Source organism: Leptinotarsa decemlineata, unplaced genomic scaffold (genome assembly GCF_025532065.1).
Source record: "Leptinotarsa decemlineata unplaced genomic scaffold, Ldec_3_MD MMD2_tig00026340_RagTag_RagTag, whole genome shotgun sequence".
In the NCBI taxonomy this organism is placed as follows: domain Eukaryota; kingdom Metazoa; phylum Arthropoda; class Insecta; order Coleoptera; family Chrysomelidae; genus Leptinotarsa; species Leptinotarsa decemlineata.
Window position 1 is genome coordinate 6285293 of NW_027412694.1, and position 19537 is coordinate 6304829.

General features: G+C 38.3%; 1 protein-coding gene across 1 annotated transcript; it reads left to right on the forward strand.

Annotated features, from left to right (window-relative positions):
• The first annotated feature begins 3556 nt into the window (after window positions 1–3556).
• LOC141485852 (uncharacterized) lies at window positions 3557–18630 on the forward strand. Its single transcript, XM_074183402.1, has 4 exons — window positions 3557–3947; window positions 4623–4894; window positions 11613–15141; window positions 18209–18630. The coding sequence occupies exons 1-4, from the start codon at window positions 3557–3559 to the stop codon at window positions 18628–18630; spliced, it is 4614 nt and encodes a 1537-aa protein (XP_074039503.1).
• Window positions 18631–19537: the final 907 nt, after the last annotated feature.

Here is a 19537-nt window from a genome sequence, read left to right on the forward strand (position 1 = left end):
GCAAGAATGAATGTATTTGAAACAGACGAATACGTTTAAATACATGAGCGCCAAAAAACGCCTATAGTTTTGTGTTCCCTGTCATTTTAACGGGGTGGCGGGAATGGAAGAATCTAACCCTCTGCAGGTAAGCAACGTTATTTATTTCACTTCGATGAAACAATGTCGGAAAGAACTACCAAGTTTCCAGTAGTAAAATAGTTGAATATCTCAATTAGCATTTTCTGCGTGTTTCCTTTAAATCACTGCAAACTCTTGAAAGTAAAAATTTATTCCAAAATCTGTCAATACCCCAACTTGAGAAACAGAAAAAATCGTAGGAACAATGTTTATTTGACAAAATTGACGTGAAATGTATACCAAAAGGGAATGTGTCAGCAGTTAGTGAAAATGAAACTTTTTGTTATACTTAATTTGAAAATAAATTGCATTCCACACCTGATAATATCAAAGAAAACTTTTCTACTTCTCAACCATTCAACACAAATGTTTCATTTTGAAATTCGACAAAATCAAATAACGAATTTTATTCTGTTTCTCCAATTTTGACTTCATTAAGGAAAATAAACAGGAAATCAGTTGTGATTTCTGTGAAGTATCTCCCCTAATAAAAATATTTGCGAAAAGGTGATAATGTGAAAGATAATATTTTTTTGTTATTGGGTATCATCGGCATCAACTGCATTGGTCATTAACTTCATGTCCTGAATAGGCAATGTAAATAACTCCCCGAGCTACCTAGGGAGCATCATGGCTATTCGCAGTCCGTCAGCCATGTAACGTTGCAGAATCATCCCAGCTTCAACTAGATAAAATCTCTCGAGAAAAATATCTGGTCGAGGTTGGGATCGATCTCCCAACCTTCCGATCGTTAGTCGGGCGCGCTTCCACTGCGCCAATTCACAGCTGAAAATATTAATTATTAAACTTCCAAATACAAAACTGTACTTTTACTGGGTGTTTTAACCCAGTCGGAATTTTCTGAGTGGGGAAAAAGGTTATTTCAGGAGAAATATCCTTTAGTCATCAAAAAAAAAAAATTGTAGTAAATAACACTTGTAAATTATTGTAATGAATCTGAAGCCGGCCCTGACCGGTGTCCCAGTCAGCCAACGCATGACGCATACCGCAAAAACTCCGAATGGGTCCCGAAATCCGCAGAGGGATCCGGAACGTTCGTTGACGATATAAAAACGTCGCTATTCGTCCCGAAGAGTAGTCTGTACCAAGAAAGCGAATCGAGCGGTTAACAAACGGTGAAGATAAATTAATGGTGTAAATAAATTAGTTGTGATAGTGAAGTATTGTTAAAATAAATTTGTTAAAGACAGTTAATTCTTTAATTCGTTACAATTGGTGATCAGAAGTGGATTTTCAAAATAAATTTGTGAGCGCTTGGTGGACAATTTTTGTATCACAGTGAAATTGACTGTAAAACTTTTGCACTTTCGCGCAGATAGACTGGTGATTCATTGTGTTTCGCGAAGCGGACAGTACCGGAAGACGGAAATATAAACTGAAATATAAACTGTGAAAATTAATAAGTGTTTCGGACTCCATTAAATCAGTGGACATATTCAGTTTTGAGTAAAATAGACAGTAAGAGATAAAATGTGTTCAAGAAAAGTGCGCCTAGTGGACTTGGAAGTCGCCGAATTGAAGCAAGAATTGGAGGAGAGAGAACTAGATTCCTCCGGAAAAAAATCAGTACACCAGAAGAGACTATGGGACAACTTGATTGAATCAGGAGAAGATCCCGAAATATATTTATTCGAAGTTTCTGGGGGTGATTGGAGTTCAATAATGAGCAAACTCGATGGACTTCAACAAAATTCGGTGAGTCTGGAGGAGAAATTTCTGGAAAATTCGAAGTGCTTGAAGGAAGAACTTCTAGAAAATGCAGAAGGCTTGAAGAAAGAGCTTTGTAGTGTGGCAAGCCTACTCGAAGAGAGGATAGGAACCATCGAGACAGAGATAGACAAAATCAGGGAGGAAATCAAAGGGGAGATCAAAGATGAAATCGGAGCAGAAATGAAGAAAATGGGAAAACAGTTAGGCAATGAAATCAAAGGCGAATTCGAGGCAGAAATCAGCAATATGAAAAAAACAATTAGCAAGTTGCAAAACCAAATTGTTAATTCTGCCCACCCCACAGAAACGGTTACTGAAAACTCAATTCTGGAACTGAAAGATGTCAAACTCAGTTTTGAACCAGGAAAGCTCTCCATGAAGCCGCCCCAGTTCGACGGAAAAACTCCTTGGGCAAATTACCGCCGACAATTTGAAGCTGCGACCAGAGCGAATGGATGGAATGCAGGAGAAAAGGCGGTAGCATTAACATTGACGTTGCGTGGAGAAGCAACGAATATCCTGCAAACCCTCACGGCCCAGGAACAGGAAGACTATGACCAACTTGTAAAGCATCTTGAACTGCGGTATGGACAGGCCCACCTAGAGCACGTTTACCATTCACAGCTCAAGAACCGCTGCCAGAAATCAGGAGAATCCCTACAGGAGTTTGAAGCCGACATAGCTCGATTGGTCCGTCTGGCATATCCTGCTACACCCAAAAATGTAATGGAGCGGTTAGCAGTTCAAGCATTCTTGGATGGACTTCGCGACCAAGAAACGAGACAGGCCTTGACGCTAGCTCATCCCAAATATCTCGTGGATGCACTGGCAAGCGCTCTGGAGTTTGAAGCTGCAAAACAATCCTGCAAGAGTCAGAGCAAAGTTCGAGCTATCGGGGAAGATGGACAAGTGCCTGCAGATATTGAGGCCACTATCAGAAAAGTAATGAAAGAAGTTTTGCCTGAGAGGAAAAATATAAGATGCTGGAACTATGGGAAAATTGGACATGTGCGTAGCAAATGTCCAGCTTTCAAAGAATCGACACCAAATCAGGAAAACTAGAGGGGGTCGATGAGAAGGGGCAATCGTCGACCTGTACCCAGCAAGCCCCCGTAAAAAACGCATATGTTGCCGTTCTCCAACGACAAGACAAAGGTGTTTTCGTAGACGGCCTCATCAACAACGAGCCTTGCACCATGCTGCTAGATACAGGTGCGACGAGAACCATTCTCGGGCCAACCTTTGCCAAAACACCGGCAAAAATTGAACCGTCAAGCTGGAAGCTACGCACCGCAACAGGGGAGCCAGCCACTGTAATTGGAGAACTACCAATTGAATTGGTGTTGGGCAGCACTAAATTGAAACATCATGCATTGGTGGCGGACATCGAGGACGACGCAATCATTGGAATGGACATAATGAATTCCAGAGGGTTCGAGCTGAATTTCCATGACGGCGTCCTACGTGTCGGCGGAGAAGAGTTGGTGCTTCATGGAAGAAACGAAGAGACGATCAGGTCCTGTTGGCTGAAGATGTGTGCGTACCGGAAAGGGCTGAAACCATCCTGGAGGCTCGCTGGGACGGAAGTGCGAGCAGCGGCAAGGTGGTAATGTTCGAGCCCAAGCTACACGATGAGAAAATTGGACGAGGAATCGCACTGGGGAAGACCCTGTTGCGTGTTGATAAAGTTGTGCCAGTCAGGGTCATGAATGTCAACTACTTTCCCGTGACCTTGAAGAAAGGAACCATTCTGGGGCACTGTTCGTCCATTTCCTCTGTGATACGGAGTGTACGCAGTTCTGTTAGCCAAGGCAACAACTTGCCTGAAGAATTGGAGAAGCTGATTGACATTTCCTCCAAGGACATACTACCAACTCACCGATCAACACTGAGAGAGTTAGTCAAGAAGTACCAGGAAATCTTCGACATTGGAGAAGGAAATGGCGGCAGAACGAATGTGGTTCAGCATAGAATCGACACTGGGAATGCCCGACCAATCCGGCAATCAGCTAGAAGACTCCCCCTTGCGAAGAAAGAAGAGGCAGACAAGATAGTCAGCGATATGGAAAAAGGAGGAGTCATCGAACCTTCTGACAGCCCCTGGTCTTCCCCAGTCGTGTTAGTGAATAAGAAGGACGGCTCGACAAGGTTCTGCGTGGATTATCGCCAACTAAATCACGTGACAAAGAAAGACAGCTACCCTCTTCCAAGAATCGACGACACCCTAGACACGTTAGCCGGCTCCACAATTTTCTCGACCTTGGATTTGAAGAGTGGATATTGGCAAGTTGAATTGACCACAGAAGATCGAGAAAAGACAGCTTTCACCATCGGCTCAGGATTGTGGCAGTTCACGGTTATGCCATTCGGGCTTTGTAATGCTCCAGCGACCTTCGAGAGATTGATGGAGACGGTTCTCAAAGGGCTCTCATGGAAGACGTGTCTAGTGTATCTCGACTATATAATCGTGGTCGGAAAATCGTTCGACGATCATTTGAAAAACCTGGAGGAGGTGTTCATGCGTCTGAGGAGTTCTGGATTAAAACTGAGTCCCAAGAAATGCCATCTGTTCCAGAAAGAAGTTCGTTACCTTGGCCACGTTGTCTCTGGGGAAGGAGTGGCGGTAGACGAACAAAAGATCAAAGCAGTTAAGGATTGGCCCATTCCAAAAGACATACATCAGCTTCGGAGCTTCCTTGGTTTATGCACCTACTACCGCCGATATGTGCTGGCGTTTGCCAACATCGCCAAACCCTTGACTCGCCTCACAGAAGGGCAGATCCAGTTCCAGTGGTCTGAGGAATGCCAAGACTCATTCAAGAAGCTGAAAACAGCTTTGATCAACGCTCCCGTTTTGAGCTATCCCTTACCTGACGGAAAGTTCATTTTGGATACGGACGCCAGCAACGTGGGACTTGGAGCAGTCCTTTCTCAAATCCAGGATGGACAGGAGAAAGTTATTGGCTACTTCAGCAAAACGCTCAGTAAACCAGAGCGTAATTACTGTGTCACCAGGCGAGAGCTGTTGGCCGTAGTCAAAGGTGTAAAGCATTTCTACAGCAACTCTCAAATGGCTTCTGCAGTTCAAAAATCCCGAGGGCCAAGTAGCGCGCTGGATTGAGAGATTACAAGAATTTGACTTCGAAATAGAACATCGAGCTGGGACTAGCCATAAAAACGCAGATGCCCTATCACGGAGACCTTGCCCCGATGACTGCTCACATTGTCGACGAGCAGAGGAGAAGGAGGCAGCTATTTGTAGAACCACAGCTCTAGACGACAACTGGAAGGATGATAAGATCAAGGAAGACCAAGAGGAAGACCCAGATCTTGGTTTAGTCATCGGATGGAAGAAAAGTAATCAAAGACCAACGTGGCAGGAGGTAGCAGGTTATTCGCCAGCGGTTAAGTCCTACTGAGCACAATGGAACTCCGTTACTTTGGAAAACGGAGTTCTGAAGCGGGTGTTGGAGTCTGAAGACGGTGCAGAAGAAAGGCACCAGACAGTGGTACCCAGGAGCAGACGACGGGAGGTGCTCAAAGAAATCCATGATGGAGTCACTGGAGGGCATCTGGGAGTAACGAAGACCCTCCAGAAAGTAAGACAACGGTTTTACTGGGTTAATTGTCAAGCCGACGTCAAGGACTGGTGCAGAAAGTGTACTGTATGCGCTGCCAGTAACGGACCTAGGATACGACCGAAAGCTCCAATGCGCCAGTATAACGTGGGTAGTCCTTTCGAGAGAATCGCCATCGATATCGCCGGCCCGTTCCCAGAGTCCCACCATGGGAACAAATACATCCTGGTAGCCATGGACTACTTCAGCAAGTGAGCAGAAGCCTATGCCCTGCCCAAACAGGAAGCCTTTACCGTCGCTGACGTCCTGGTAAAGGAATGGATATGTCAATTCGGTCTCCCATTGGAGCTGCATTCGGACCAGGGCAGAAATTTTGAGTCCAACCTGTTCCAAGAAATATGTAAACTGTTGGACATTCGAAAGACCAGAACCACAGCCTTACATCCACAGTCCGATGGAATGGTGGAACGAATGAATAGGACTATAAACCGCCACTTGTCCAAGGTAGTCTCTGACCATCAAAGAGACTGGGACCAATACCTCTACCTGTTCCTGCTGGCTTATCGTTCTGCAGTGCATGAGTCAACCGGCCAAACCCCTGCCAGTATTATAATGGGACGAGAGCTGCGACTTCCTTGCGACCTAAAATTTGGGACGCCTCCAGAACAAGACACTGCGGGTGAAGACTATGTCAGCAAGCTTCGGCAGAGAATTGACGATATTCATGAACGAGTCCGTCTGAACATTCGGAGTGCCAGCGATAGGATGAAGGAGGCCTATGACATCAAGGCGAATGCTGGAGGATTCGAAATCGGTGACCTAGTTTGGCTATACAATCCTAAGCGCCGCCGTGGTTTATCACCGAAGTTGCGGAACTCGTGAGAAGGTCCATACAAAATCATGAAAAAGATTAATGACCTCGTCTACCGAATCCATAAGCCACCTCGAGGAAAGCCTGGCTCCTTATGCTGGAAATCACGACCAAGTTCGCACCCTCAGACCACCAGAGGATGAAATGACGTTCCAGCAATTCATGTCCTTATACTCGAACAGACAGAAGGTCATACATGGGGTAACTCGAGAAGAGACACGAGACCTTTTCAAGGTTCCAGTTGATCACGCCCTAGCGCACTGCGTGACAGAGGATCTCCAAATGTCCAAGGGCATCGCTGTGGTATTCAACAAGAAATTCGGTCAGCTTCAAACATTACGAGAACAGAATCTAGAAGTCGGAGGAGTGCTACAGTTGAAGAAGGGTCAGAGAAACATCTTCTACTTGGTGACCAAAAAGCATTCTCGAGACAAACCATCCTATGAAGATGTCTGGAGGAGTCTTACTAGACTGAAGGAGACGATGCTCGACCAGAATCTCGTAGAGTTGGCGATTCCGAAATTAGCCTCTGGGCTCGACAGGCTGGACTGGAGAATTGTGAGAAGCATGTTGGAAACGATCTTCAGATCCAGCGGCATCCAGATTTTGGTGTGTGGTAACCATCTTCCACGACCGAGCATAAAGACTGTGGAGTGTTACTTCCATCGAACTTCACAGTGCAAATATGGAGAGTTCTACAGGTATCGACACACGCCAAGGATGACATTTCGGGGCGAAACGTCATCCTTGGCGTCGGCAATGTAATGGGCAATGTAATGAATCTGAAGCCGGCCCTGACTGGTGTCCCAGTCAGCCAACGCATGACGCATACCGCGAAAACTCCGAATGGGTCCCGAAATCTGCAGAGGGATCCGGAACGTTCGTTGACGATATAAAAACGTCGCTATTCAGAGTACAGAGTAGTCTGTACCAAGAAAGCGAATCAAGCGGTTAACAAACGGTGAAGATAAATTAAGCGTTAGTTACTGAGTGGTGTAAATAAATTAGTTGTGATAGTGAAGTATTGTTAAAATAAATTTGTTCAAGACAGTTAATTCTTTAATTCGTTACATTATATTTTAAACACAACCGGTATTTTGAGAAAACTGATTTATCAAAAATATATCCATATTCTGCACATAATTTCTGTGAAAAATCCTTGTTATATATCAGAAACTTTTCAAAAATGCATTACCCAAAACATAGGGTTGAGTTGAAGGGGTTATATTTTTAGGAGTAATTAATTTTTGGGAAAGTTTTTGGCTTTCTACTACACCATCTTGATACAAAAAAAAGGATGAGGGAATCTTCCAAAGAAAGGAAGGAATAAAAGTAATCAATTTAAAAATAAGTAACTCTATACATGGATGTGTAGATCATGAAAAGAAGTAACTTTCAGACACAAACTGAAAGAAAGTCCTCCTGAAACAGCTACTTTCATATAAACATTGAATTACACGAAAGAAAAAAATTCTTTCAAAACAAATACTTCTATATGAACACTGAATTATACAGAAGATACTTTTCTCTACTCAGTTTGTATTTCAAACATTCGTTGTGGAATGAAAAATCAGATATCATTCACATGAGTTCTACTTGAAATGAATGGTAACAAATTGCACTTACATGGAACACTGTCACCCTCACTGGTATACATCGATGTTTCGCCTTAAGACACTTGTCTTAAGGCTCTTCAGTACCAAATTGGATAACATTATAGAAAATACACACAATTCATTCATGAATTACGATTTTTTACAAATTGATTACTTCCTTCCTTCCTTTGGAAGATTCCCTCTTCTTTTTTTTGTATCAAGATGGAGTAGTAGAAAGTCAAAAACTTTCTTTCCCAAAAAATAGGATAGAGATATTCAGTTCTAGTAAAGACTTCAACCATTTAAAATTATATCAACTCAATCAAGAGGAATCAACCGAAGAAAATTAATAAAATGAGAGATGTTGGATGTTAATGCTTTGGAACTGCGTCAAAATGATGTATTAAGTTGGAATGCAAAAAACGGTAGGCATGATGATTTATGCAGATTTATGCATTTATTGTAAAAGAGGACAGAATTCCAGGCTGATTGGGTGCAATGTGACAAATTTGATGGTTGGGTTCATATGGTATGTATCGAAGACCTTCAGACACATTTGAATGATGATGTTTTTGGTGAATTTTAAACCAAAGTTCACGTAAATACGCCTTCAAAATTGGATATGGTGTATAAAAACGTATGCTCTTAATATTTTGATAAATATTATAGAAAATGTTTTCAAGAATTGATCAAAATTGAAAAAATACCAGGGATCAGAGACTTTCCAAATAGTGGTTTTTAAGGAAAGAGGCATTCGAATTACTTCATCTAATTTTGGAGATATTTGTCTAAGTAAAAGTGATGATAGCTTGATCAATATCTAGAAGCGCATTTCTAATCCAATAAATATTGAATCTAATATACCAATCAGACATAGCAGACATTAAATTGTGAAGAAAATTATTAATGAATATGAAGCATTCACTACCAACAAGTGTAATTTTGTTGGTTTAATAATTCATAAATAGGTACAGTTCATTACTGGGTGTCCAGTAACCCTAGTTGGGTTAATAGGTAATGATGGCTTGGTTGAGGTTAAATGTCGAAGCCAATTTTGAGCCTTGTGAAACTCCTAATGAGACAGAAGCTGGTTGTGATTTTATTCCATCTACTACCACTATTTGCGATCTTTGACCTAAATATGAAGCTACCCATTCATTGGCTACTCCTCTTATTTCCATTTACATATTATTACATATTATCATGTGAAATGACGTTTGGCAAATTTTTGGTTCATCTATTTTCACAGACTTATGATATACTGTTTGGACCTTTGGTGTAGTAATGAATATTACTGGAGTTTTTTCCCAACACCAAATCGTTATTTTTACACCTCGACACGTGTTTCGATCACCAAGTGATCATCTTCAAAAGGAAGATAAAACTGTTTTATCTTTCCTTGTTTCGATCACCAAGTGATCATCTTCAAAAGGAAGATAAAACTGTTTTATCTTCCTCTTGAAGATGATCACTTGGTGATCGAAACACGTGTCGAGGTGTAAAAATAACGATTTGGTGTTGGGAAAAAACTCCAGTAATATTCATTTTCACAGAACTTCTTCAGGGGGCGCGGCTGTGCAATTGTATACACCTGATGTGAATAGTGCATGTGTATTACTATGACCCGTTTGTCCTTCTGGCAAACATCAGTTCAAAGGGTAAGGGAGCCAGGCTCCAACCTGACTAAATTCTAGATAGATTTCGAGAAAGTGTATTACTTACTTACTTACTTACTCTCACGTTTATTCACTTTTTTTGGGTTAGTATTTTACAATTTGTTTGAATATTTATTAGGACCCTGCTATAGGTTCGTGCCTCTTCAGGGTTGCAAGTGTATTTGTGAGCCCAGGCTTATATAGATTGTTCACGTTAAGAAGAGAATGACGTCACAAGATAACAAGTTACGGCATTGCCAACATGTGCACTATTTTGAACTTTCAAATATTTTTGTACTGTTATGTTTTATTGCTATTATCCTTACTTAATTTTAGTATTTGTTGAGACTATTTCGACAATGCTTTAGGCATATTGAATATAAGCAGGTCTTATCAAAAGAAATGATTAGTTCTGAAAAGTAATCAAAGACTGACAGTTTTCGAGTTTTTTTCGATTCGGCAACGTCTGAAATCTTACCATTAGTTGAGCAACTTACGAAATGAAATGTTACTAGTTTCATTGCTGTTGAACGCATTTCAGTGGGAATTTTAACGTTGTCATGTTGGATATATAAAATTACCAAAAATGACGTCATTCTCTTCTTAACGTGAACAGCCTATACCAGTGTTTCTCAAAGTGTGCGCCGCGGCGCCCTGGGGCGCCGTGGAACCTTTACTGGGGCGCCGTGGGCCACGGGTGAGTCTCAAGGTACAACGTTTTACAACATAGATAACTGAGAGTAAAGGTAACACGTCGGTACCTATTGATAAAAATCCTCTGATAATATGATAATATCGGTAATTGCAAAATGCAATCCGTTCCAGACAGCCACCTACCTACTTCTATTAATTAAATATCTAGTGCAGTCTTTACGTTCGGGGCGCCGCGATAACCTTCAAAAAACATAAGGGAGCCGTGAATTCGAAAAGTTTGAGAAACACTGGCCTATACGAACGTTTTCAATGGATAGCATGATAGCATGTTGGTCAGCCCACAATCGGGCAACGCTGCACTTGCATTTCATGATGAATAATTCTTACTAGATTCTTATGGTGCAGAAATCAGATAATAGAGAAGGATTCTATGACATGTCAGTAACGAAATTTTGAGTAACCAACATAAGGTAAGGTAATTTGTGAAACAAATACCTACCTAGGTATTGATTATTTCAATTCTCTTTTTCTTGGAAACAGTATTTTCCAAAACTTGCTTTCAGTTTTTGGAGGTATGATGTTGTTCAGATTGAACATATTGAAGTGGAGATTAAAACTTATTAACAGTAAGGATTTTACAGTTTTTTTATTATGTTGACTGTACATGACGTCATATAATCATCGATTATAACTTGCAGCAGACATTTCAACCAAAAAGTAAAAGGTTTGGAATATTTCAGTACAGAAAAAATTTGATCGGGTTGAGTCAATATTTATTTGAATAGATTATTCTTCAATTTGAGAACTGCTGACAATAATTGTCCAATCAAACGTCTACAGAATTACTAATGCACACGTAGTATGGAAAAATAACATAATTTTCAATGAAATGAAACTACAACGTGGTTTAAAAAATATAAAATTAAAAATATTAAAATTGTTTTTTCTTTCTATAACAATTGTAAAGGTATTCTTTGATTTCAGCCCAGTCTCTATCTTTAAATAGTAATGAATTTTTTTTTCAATTCTACCACTTTCTTTTTCGGAACAATTTTTTTTTCAATGTGTTTTGCGAAAAACTTCTTGACTATTTCGTTTTGTTCCTCAGACCAAGAGGTTTTCTTTTTTTTGAAACTGTGATATTATCAAGATATTAAACGGGTTGAAAATGGAACCAACTTTAGTCTCTTTTAGTGTTGTATATGTTCATTTATATTTCACACTGTATAGGTCACATTTTACCGATGTGTGTAGACAGTGAAGTCTGTCATTCCGTTATCACTTTTGTCATATGCATTTTTGTAATAAAGTATTACGTATTTCTTAACAAGGATTTACATATACAATAGTGGCGACGAGGACGGGATAGAATAAAATGGATTCTGAACAATTCAGTATCCTGATTAAGACTCTCACGGAATCATTACAATGTTCACAAAAATCCAGTTCCCCAGAAGTTATTCCTTTAGAACCTTTTTGCGAAGAAACGGAAACGTGGGACATTTTCATCAAGAGACTAGAGAATTTTTTCAATATGAAAAATTTCACGGGTACCTTGGCAGAGATTGACAATAAGAAGAAAGAATGGTTGATACATTCCATGGGTACAAAAACATTACAACTTCTATACAATTTGACTAGTCCTGACGATCCGAAAACCAAATCATATGATTCTCTCCAAATTCTAATTAAAGAACATCTCCATCCCAAACCCAGCGTAATCGCGGAAGAAAATCGTTTCACAAGAAGAATACAACAAGAAGGTGAAAGCATTTCCGATTTTGTGGCAGATCTGAAGAAACTATCAAGAAATTGTGACTTTCGATGTCTTTCTTGTAATGCGTCCACCGCTGATAAACATCTACGACAGCAATTTATTAGTGGACTGAAAAACTCCAGTTGGTTGGGAAAACTAATTCAGCTGAAAGAACCTGACAATACTTTTTCGGATTGTGTTCAAACAGCACTAGCAATGGAATCGGCTCACAAAGATTCGAAAGAAATTCAAGCATTGCAATCATCTTCGATGTCAATATCTCAAAATCAACTGACATTCAGTCAAAACTTCAAAAGGTCATCTCCGAATCCGTTCAAGCGTTTTTGTTTTCGATGTGGTGATGAATCGCATTTAGCAAATGTCTGTAAACACGTTCGTTCACATTGTGGAAGGTGTGGTCGAGTTGGACATTCAGATGCAGTTTGTAGAAATGGAAAACCAATGACAATTCATCCAAGTGTCAAACCTACCAAGAAATTTGTGAAATCCAATAATCAGAATCAGATACATCCAGTAACTCAACCAAGTTCTAGTGAGGTTATTGTGGAAAATGATTCTGATGATGAATTCTATTCCATCAACAATATCATAGACTGTGTGTTACCAGAATCTAAGCGAAAACCGGATAAATTTCTCCTTGATGTTCAATTAGATGATAAACATGTAGAAATGGAATACGATACCGGAGCAGCAGTTTCTTCTATATCTTATATGTTTAAGGAGCTTTTTCCCAATAAACAGATTCACACAAGTGAACTTCCTTTGAAGACTTACACAGGAGAAATAATAAAACCAATTGGATACTCAACTTTTGAAGTCAGTTATTGCGGACAAAAAGTATTGGCTAACCTATATATATTACCTGGTGAGGTAGAACCTATTTTTGGTCGTGAATGGCTCAAAGATATAAAAATTGTTCCACCTGAAATTCATCAGGTACAGGACGATATATATTGGTCAGAAAATTCGAAATCCCAAATTTTGAATGAATTACGAAAAGAATTTAGTGCAGTTTTTGAAACTGGAATTGGTAAAATAAATAATTATGAAGCCAAATTATTTCTTCAGGACAACTCTGTACCAATTTACTGTTCTGCAAGAAAAGTTCCATATGCATTGCAGAAGAAGGTAGAAGACGAGATAGACCGCCTGGAAAAAATAGGAATTTTGACAAAAATTGAATATAGCGAATGGGGTACGCCAATAGTTCCAATTGTTAAGAAAGATGGTACTATTCGATTGTGTGCCGATTATAAGGTTACAATTAATACAATTCTCAAAGATGATCGATATTTAATGCCTAATGTGGAAGATATATTTGCTACAAGTATGATTGGTGGTAAGCTTTTCACAACTCTCGATATCAGAGAAGCTTACCTTCATATGCCTATGGATGATAATAGCGCCAAAATCAAAGCTATAACCACAACGAAAGGAGATTATACTGTTAACCGTCTTATGTTTGGAACCAAGGTGGCACCAGCAATTTGGCAACGTTACATTACAAGAACCTTATCCGATATACCGGGGGTATGCGTATTTCTGGATGATATCAAAATACAAGGATCAAGTTTCCATGACCATCTTCAGACATTAAAAAAAGTTCTGAAACGTTTGCAAGATGTTGGCCTAAGAGTTAGAGAAGATAAATGTAAATTTTTCGAGTCCAAAATTACTTATCTGGGACATACTGTATCTGACAAAGGTCTAGAAAAGACTCCAGAGAAGATCCAGGCAATAGTCAATGCAAGAATTCCAACAAACACATCTGAGCTGAAGAGTTGGCTGGGACTAGTAAATTACTATAGTAGATTTCTCAAGAATCTAGCGACGAAACTATCTCCATTGTATAATTTACTCCAGAAAAATGTTACTTTTCAATGGACAGAACAATGTCAAAATGCTTTTGATCTTATGAAACGGGAAATTACATCAAGTGAAATTCTCTGTCCATATGATTCTAAGTTACCATTAGTACTGGCTACAGATGCAAGTCCCTATGCGCTTGGAGCAGTCCTCTCCCATATAATGCCGGATGGCACTGAAAGACCGATTGCTTATGCTTCCAGGTCTCTCAGTAAATCAGAGAAAAACTATAGCCAAATAGACAAGGAAGCTACTTCGATATTTTGGGCTTGCAATAAATTTTTCCGTTACTGTTATGGGAGAAAATTCCGACTGATCACAGACCACAAACCATTAGTGTCCATTTTTCATCCAGAGAAGCATCTTCCTAGTATGGTGGCTACTAGAATGCTTCATTATGCTCAATTCTTACAAGGCTTTGATTACGAAATTTCATACAGATCAACAGAAAAGCATGCGAATGCAGACGCCTTATCTAGATTACCAGAAACCGCAAACACAACACATACTTCTATTGATACAGTAGCACATTACCAATTACAACAGTTGTTAGTTCTACCAGTAACGCATACTGAAATTGCCAAAGAAACGCAAGCGGATTCTATTCTAATGAATGTCTACAAAAGTTTACTTGAAGGAAAGAGAATCACAGAAATTGGATACGTTGGTAATGATTTGGAATTTTCTCTTACACATGGAGTTATTTTAAAAGGTTCAAGGGTGGTTATTCCGACCACACTACGAAGAAAAATCCTGGAAGAACTACATGAAGCTCATACAGGTATAGTGAAAATGAAAGCGCTAGCCAGATCTTACGTCTGGTGGCCAAAAATTGACTCCGATATTGAGCAATTAGTCAAAAGTTGCATACCATGTCAAAGTGCTCAAAATAAACCAATGAAGGTACCACCTCACTGTTGGGAATACCCAAGCTCTCCCTGGCAACGAATACACATTGACTTCGCTGGTCCTTTCATGGGTAAATATTTCCTACTAGTAATAGATGCATTTTCTAAATGGCCAGAGATCATTTCCATGACTTCTATGGTAGCTTCAAGAACAATTTCCATTTTACGTAATCTTTTTGCCCGTTATGGTCTACCAGTCATTTTAGTTAGCGACAATGGTCCAACATTCAGATCTCAAGAGTTTGAACTGTTTTTGAAAAGTAATGGTATCTTGCACAAGTACTCAGCACCATATCATCCGGAAACAAATGGCCAGGTTGAAAGATACGTCCAAACAATGAAAAATGCACTGAGGAAATTGACATCTAACCGAGACAATTTGGATTGTAAATTGGCCAACTTTCTAATGCAATATAGAAAAATACCAAATTCAACTACGGGAATGTCACCTGCCATGCTTTTTTTACAAAGAGAAATTCGTACAAAAATTGATTTACTCAAATACATTGAAAATGAAGACAACAAAAATTTAATTCGACCTCAAATGAAGTATTTCATTCCTGGTCAACGAGTTCGAGTTCTGAATTATGATAAAAGCTCGAAATGGAAATTCGGAAAAATTGTTAAAAGAGAAGGTTCACTGCATTATTATATCGAGGTTGATGGTAAGTTGTGGCGACGACATTTGGATCAAATAGCGCCAACGGAGGTAGATTGGTCGGATAATTACAGAAATATCCGATGTTGCTCTTACGGAAATATATCACCCAATGAAGGCATTAACATATCTACCACTCAAAGCTCCAATCAGGAAACGATGGAAATGGACAATGAACAACAGGAAGGAATTTCTATTTCACTACCGGAGAATGAAGCATCAATTTCTGACTATTCATCTATAGAAAATTCGGATGGCAATAAAGATCAACAAACGAACACATCAAATACTGAGAAGAGCTATCAAGCAGTAAGGCGAGGTACGCGAGTGAGAAAACCTGTGCAAAGATTAAACCTCTAAATAAAGGGGAAGATATATGTTGTATATGTTCATTTATATTTCACACTGTATAGGTCACATTTTACCGATGTGTGTAGACAGTGAAGTCTGTCATTCGGTTATCACTTTTGTCATATGCATTTTTGTAATAAAGTATTACGTATTTCTTAACAAGGATTTACATATACAATATTTAGTATTTACTATTCTCAAACGAATTGAAATGAATCTTGTGTTATAAAATATCGGTTTTGGTTTCCCTTCAATAACATTGTTGCATATTCAACACATATTTGGGACTTATTGAGCTTTCTCAATATTTTCGTTATTGAAATTTTGAAAACTTTTCGAGAAGATTTTGAACAGTTTGATTTTAATAGTTTAAAAATGAAAAGACAATACTGGAAAATGATTTGACTCATTTCCAGCCTATACTCAGAGATACGGATCATTTCAAAAAGAGCTAAAAATATAAATACATAATTAATTGCAATATATTTTTAATATACGGTAATTTTTTCGAAAGGAGCCACGTTTAATAACTCCAAAAATTAAACAGTAATGTAAATTTCCCGAAACACGTAAATGTTTATGAAATATGAGGTATCAATCACTAAGATGCGTATCACTCACTCCTCTACACACGTTACTTTAAAATATCAAACAAAATAACCCCATATGTGACACCTATTGGATAGGTGATTTTATCAGGAATTCAACGAATAATAATAATTCATTTATTGACTACCTTATAAGAAAAATTATTTGTAGCAGGTCAATTACAAGATATATGTGACAATCAAAGCACCTTATCTAAATAAAAATATGAGGTGAATATATACATACATACGTATTTACAGACACATGTAAAAAAACAAATATACAGACAGGATATTACACAAATACGATAAAAATAAAAAAGTATAATAAAGAATTATTGTGTCAAAATATAGTCGGTATCTGAAAATATTCGTTCACTGTTTAGAGATTGTGAGCTATTAAGAGATTTTTTATCTTGAATTTAAATTCGGCATAACTCAAATTTGTATAATACTCTGGCAAAAAATTATAAAGGTCCGAATTTAAACTGTTTCGAGATGAAGTCTCTAATCTAAATCTGTTATTTAGAAGAAAAGAACCATGCCTAGTATTATATGTATGGTTTGTGTCACTTCTAGGATATGTATGGCAATTTTTGTGAATCTCCAGTAAACTCAAATAATTATAAATAGAAGGAACTGTTAATATGTTGAGTTTTTGAAAGTAATTTCGGCAAGAATCCCGAAGACCTAAACCGGCGACTATTCTTACAGCACGTTTCTGTAATGTCATGATTCGATGAGCATGTGTAGAGTTGCCCCATAACACAGTTCCATAAGATACATGAGAATGGAATAATGAGAAACATGAGATCAGAAGCACATCCGGACTAACTGATTTTTTGAGTGTCCTTAGCAAAAATAGTTGACTAGATAATAATTTGAATCGGAATGATGAAATGTAGCATCGTCTGCGAATAAAATACCATTAATGTAATGAAGATGTTCAAATATATCATTAATGTAAATAATGAAAAGAAGTGGTCCCAGAACTGAACCTTGAGGTACACCACAAGTAATTTCCTGACTAGAGGATAATGTTGAATCATGAAAAACCGCGTGAACTCGTTGAGTTAAATATGATTCGAAAAATTTGTAAGCAATTCCTCTGACACCATAATATTCCTATTTCTGTAATAATACCTGATGCGAGATGCAGTCAAAAGCTTTACTTAGGTCACATAGAGTGCTTATAGTGTGTTCACCTCTCTCAAAAGCATCGACCACATCACTCACCAGTTTCGTTACGGCGTGGGTGGTAGATCGGTTCTGCCTAAAACCATACTGATTTTCATTCAGAAATTTATTTTCCTCAAAATTTCGGTGTCGGATAGATCAGGACTATATTTATAAGCTGAATTGTGGCTCTTGCCCAAAAATGTATATTGGCCATACAGCGAGCACATTTTCCCAAAGAATTAAAGATAATAGAAATAGTTTTGTAAATAGAAAGACTAATTCCACATTTGCAAACCACCTTCTAACAGAAGGACATGACTTCAGTCATGAATACAACGTGTTACTTGAAATATAGGTACTTCAAATTATAAAATTAGGTATATTAGGTATTGAATATGTAGAATATAGTTAGTAAAGATACGCCCGAAGAAGTCATTGTATGGCGAAACACGTGTTGCGTTCTTGTAAAGCTGTTTAGTGAAAAATTTTTGGCTGTGAGTTTTAGAAAGTATTTTGAAGTGTTTCTTGTGAAAAACCTTGCAAAAAATCCAACAGATATAATTCAACGGTAATACGGGACAAAAGTTGTTTTCTGTTAGAAACTTGACAATGAAAATAACTGACAATAAACAACTGTTGTATACGTTTTTGTGAGAGATTGTATCAATGAATCTGCAGGGTCGTTCACTTATATTCTATCGAATATGCCGAACGGTTTGGACGCGGCTGTCGAGCTCTCCCAAAATTCAAATAATAAATGTATAAAATGCCACAGAAAATTGGCTAAAGGTGTACAATGTGTAGTGTGTGCTAATAATCTACATTTTAAGTGCGCTAATGTGGATAAAGATTTGGCCCCTAAGGACTTTATATGTGACCATTGTGAGTTACCGGATTCGGATTTTCACGATGCCATAGATGTAGTAGGCGATAATATCGATCCTAAAATCTTCAAGTATATTTTGAAACAAAAAGACGAGTTGATCAGTGAGTTGAGAAGTAAAATACAGCTCTTGGACAATCATATTGAAATTTTCAATAAATTAAATCAAACTGTCGATAGCGGTAGACAGATTTCAAATATTTCGTCGAGGAAATAAGATATTGGAATGTCTGAGATAAAGAAGCAAGAAATTCCGGCTATAACTGAATTTGGGTAGACCTAGTCTATGGCTTGCTTTTGTAGTTTTCGTGGAAAGAATGGAGTCTATAGCGGTAGACAGATTCCAAATATTTCGTCGAGGAAATAAGATATTGGAATGTCTGAGATAAAGAAGCAAGAAATTCCGGCTATAACTGAATTTGGGTAGACCTAGTCCATGGCATGCTTTTGTAGTTTTCGTGGAAAGAATGGAGTCTATAATATCTATCTTGTAACTGTTGTTGACCGCGATCTGTTTGATCATACTCAGCTCTCTCTGGAAAATACTGGATAGTGGAATATTCAATAGTCATGAGGTATACTATTGAATGAAGCAACTTAGTGCTGGAAAGGGTGTGTGGAGGAATTATGTATGTTAATGTCCGTGTAAGATGGTTTGTGGAAAATTGCAAATTCATGTTTATTGTTATTTTTAGTAATGATTAAGTGAAAGTAATTTATTGAATCATGTACCTTCAGACGGGTGGAAATTCAACGAACTTGCCTAATTGCCTATCTGTAATGATTTCATTATTCACTAGTGATTAATGGATATCGTAATGCTTGAAGAAACACATGCATTATAAATATTTTATACAATAGTCGTGGACAAACTGTAATTTTTTATTTGAATTGAAAAAATTTGATGAGCTTCCTTGAAGAATCATATTTGGTCTAATACTTTCTATAGAAACATGTACACATTCATATTATCAAATCGATATATCAACTTTGAAACATCCATTCAAAATAAAAACGAAAACACAGGGAAATAAGATTCCATTTGAGAGTAACAAATTGGAAAACGTTCAATTATTTGAATTTAAGTTGATTCTGTTATTTATCTAACTATACCAAGATATTGG

Excerpts from the sequence above, each read along its gene's own strand:
- LOC141485852 (XM_074183402.1), top strand. The coding sequence starts at position 3,557 with ATGAATGTCAACTACTTTCCCGTGACCTTGAAGAAAGGAACCATTCTG. Across the intron at positions 3,948-4,622 it reads AGTCATCGAACCTTCTGACA|AAGGGCAGATCCAGTTCCAG; the intron begins GCCCCTGGTCTT and ends CTCGCCTCACAG. Across the intron at positions 15,142-18,208 it reads TAACCGAGACAATTTGGATT|GGTCGTTCACTTATATTCTA; the intron begins GTAAATTGGCCA and ends ATGAATCTGCAG.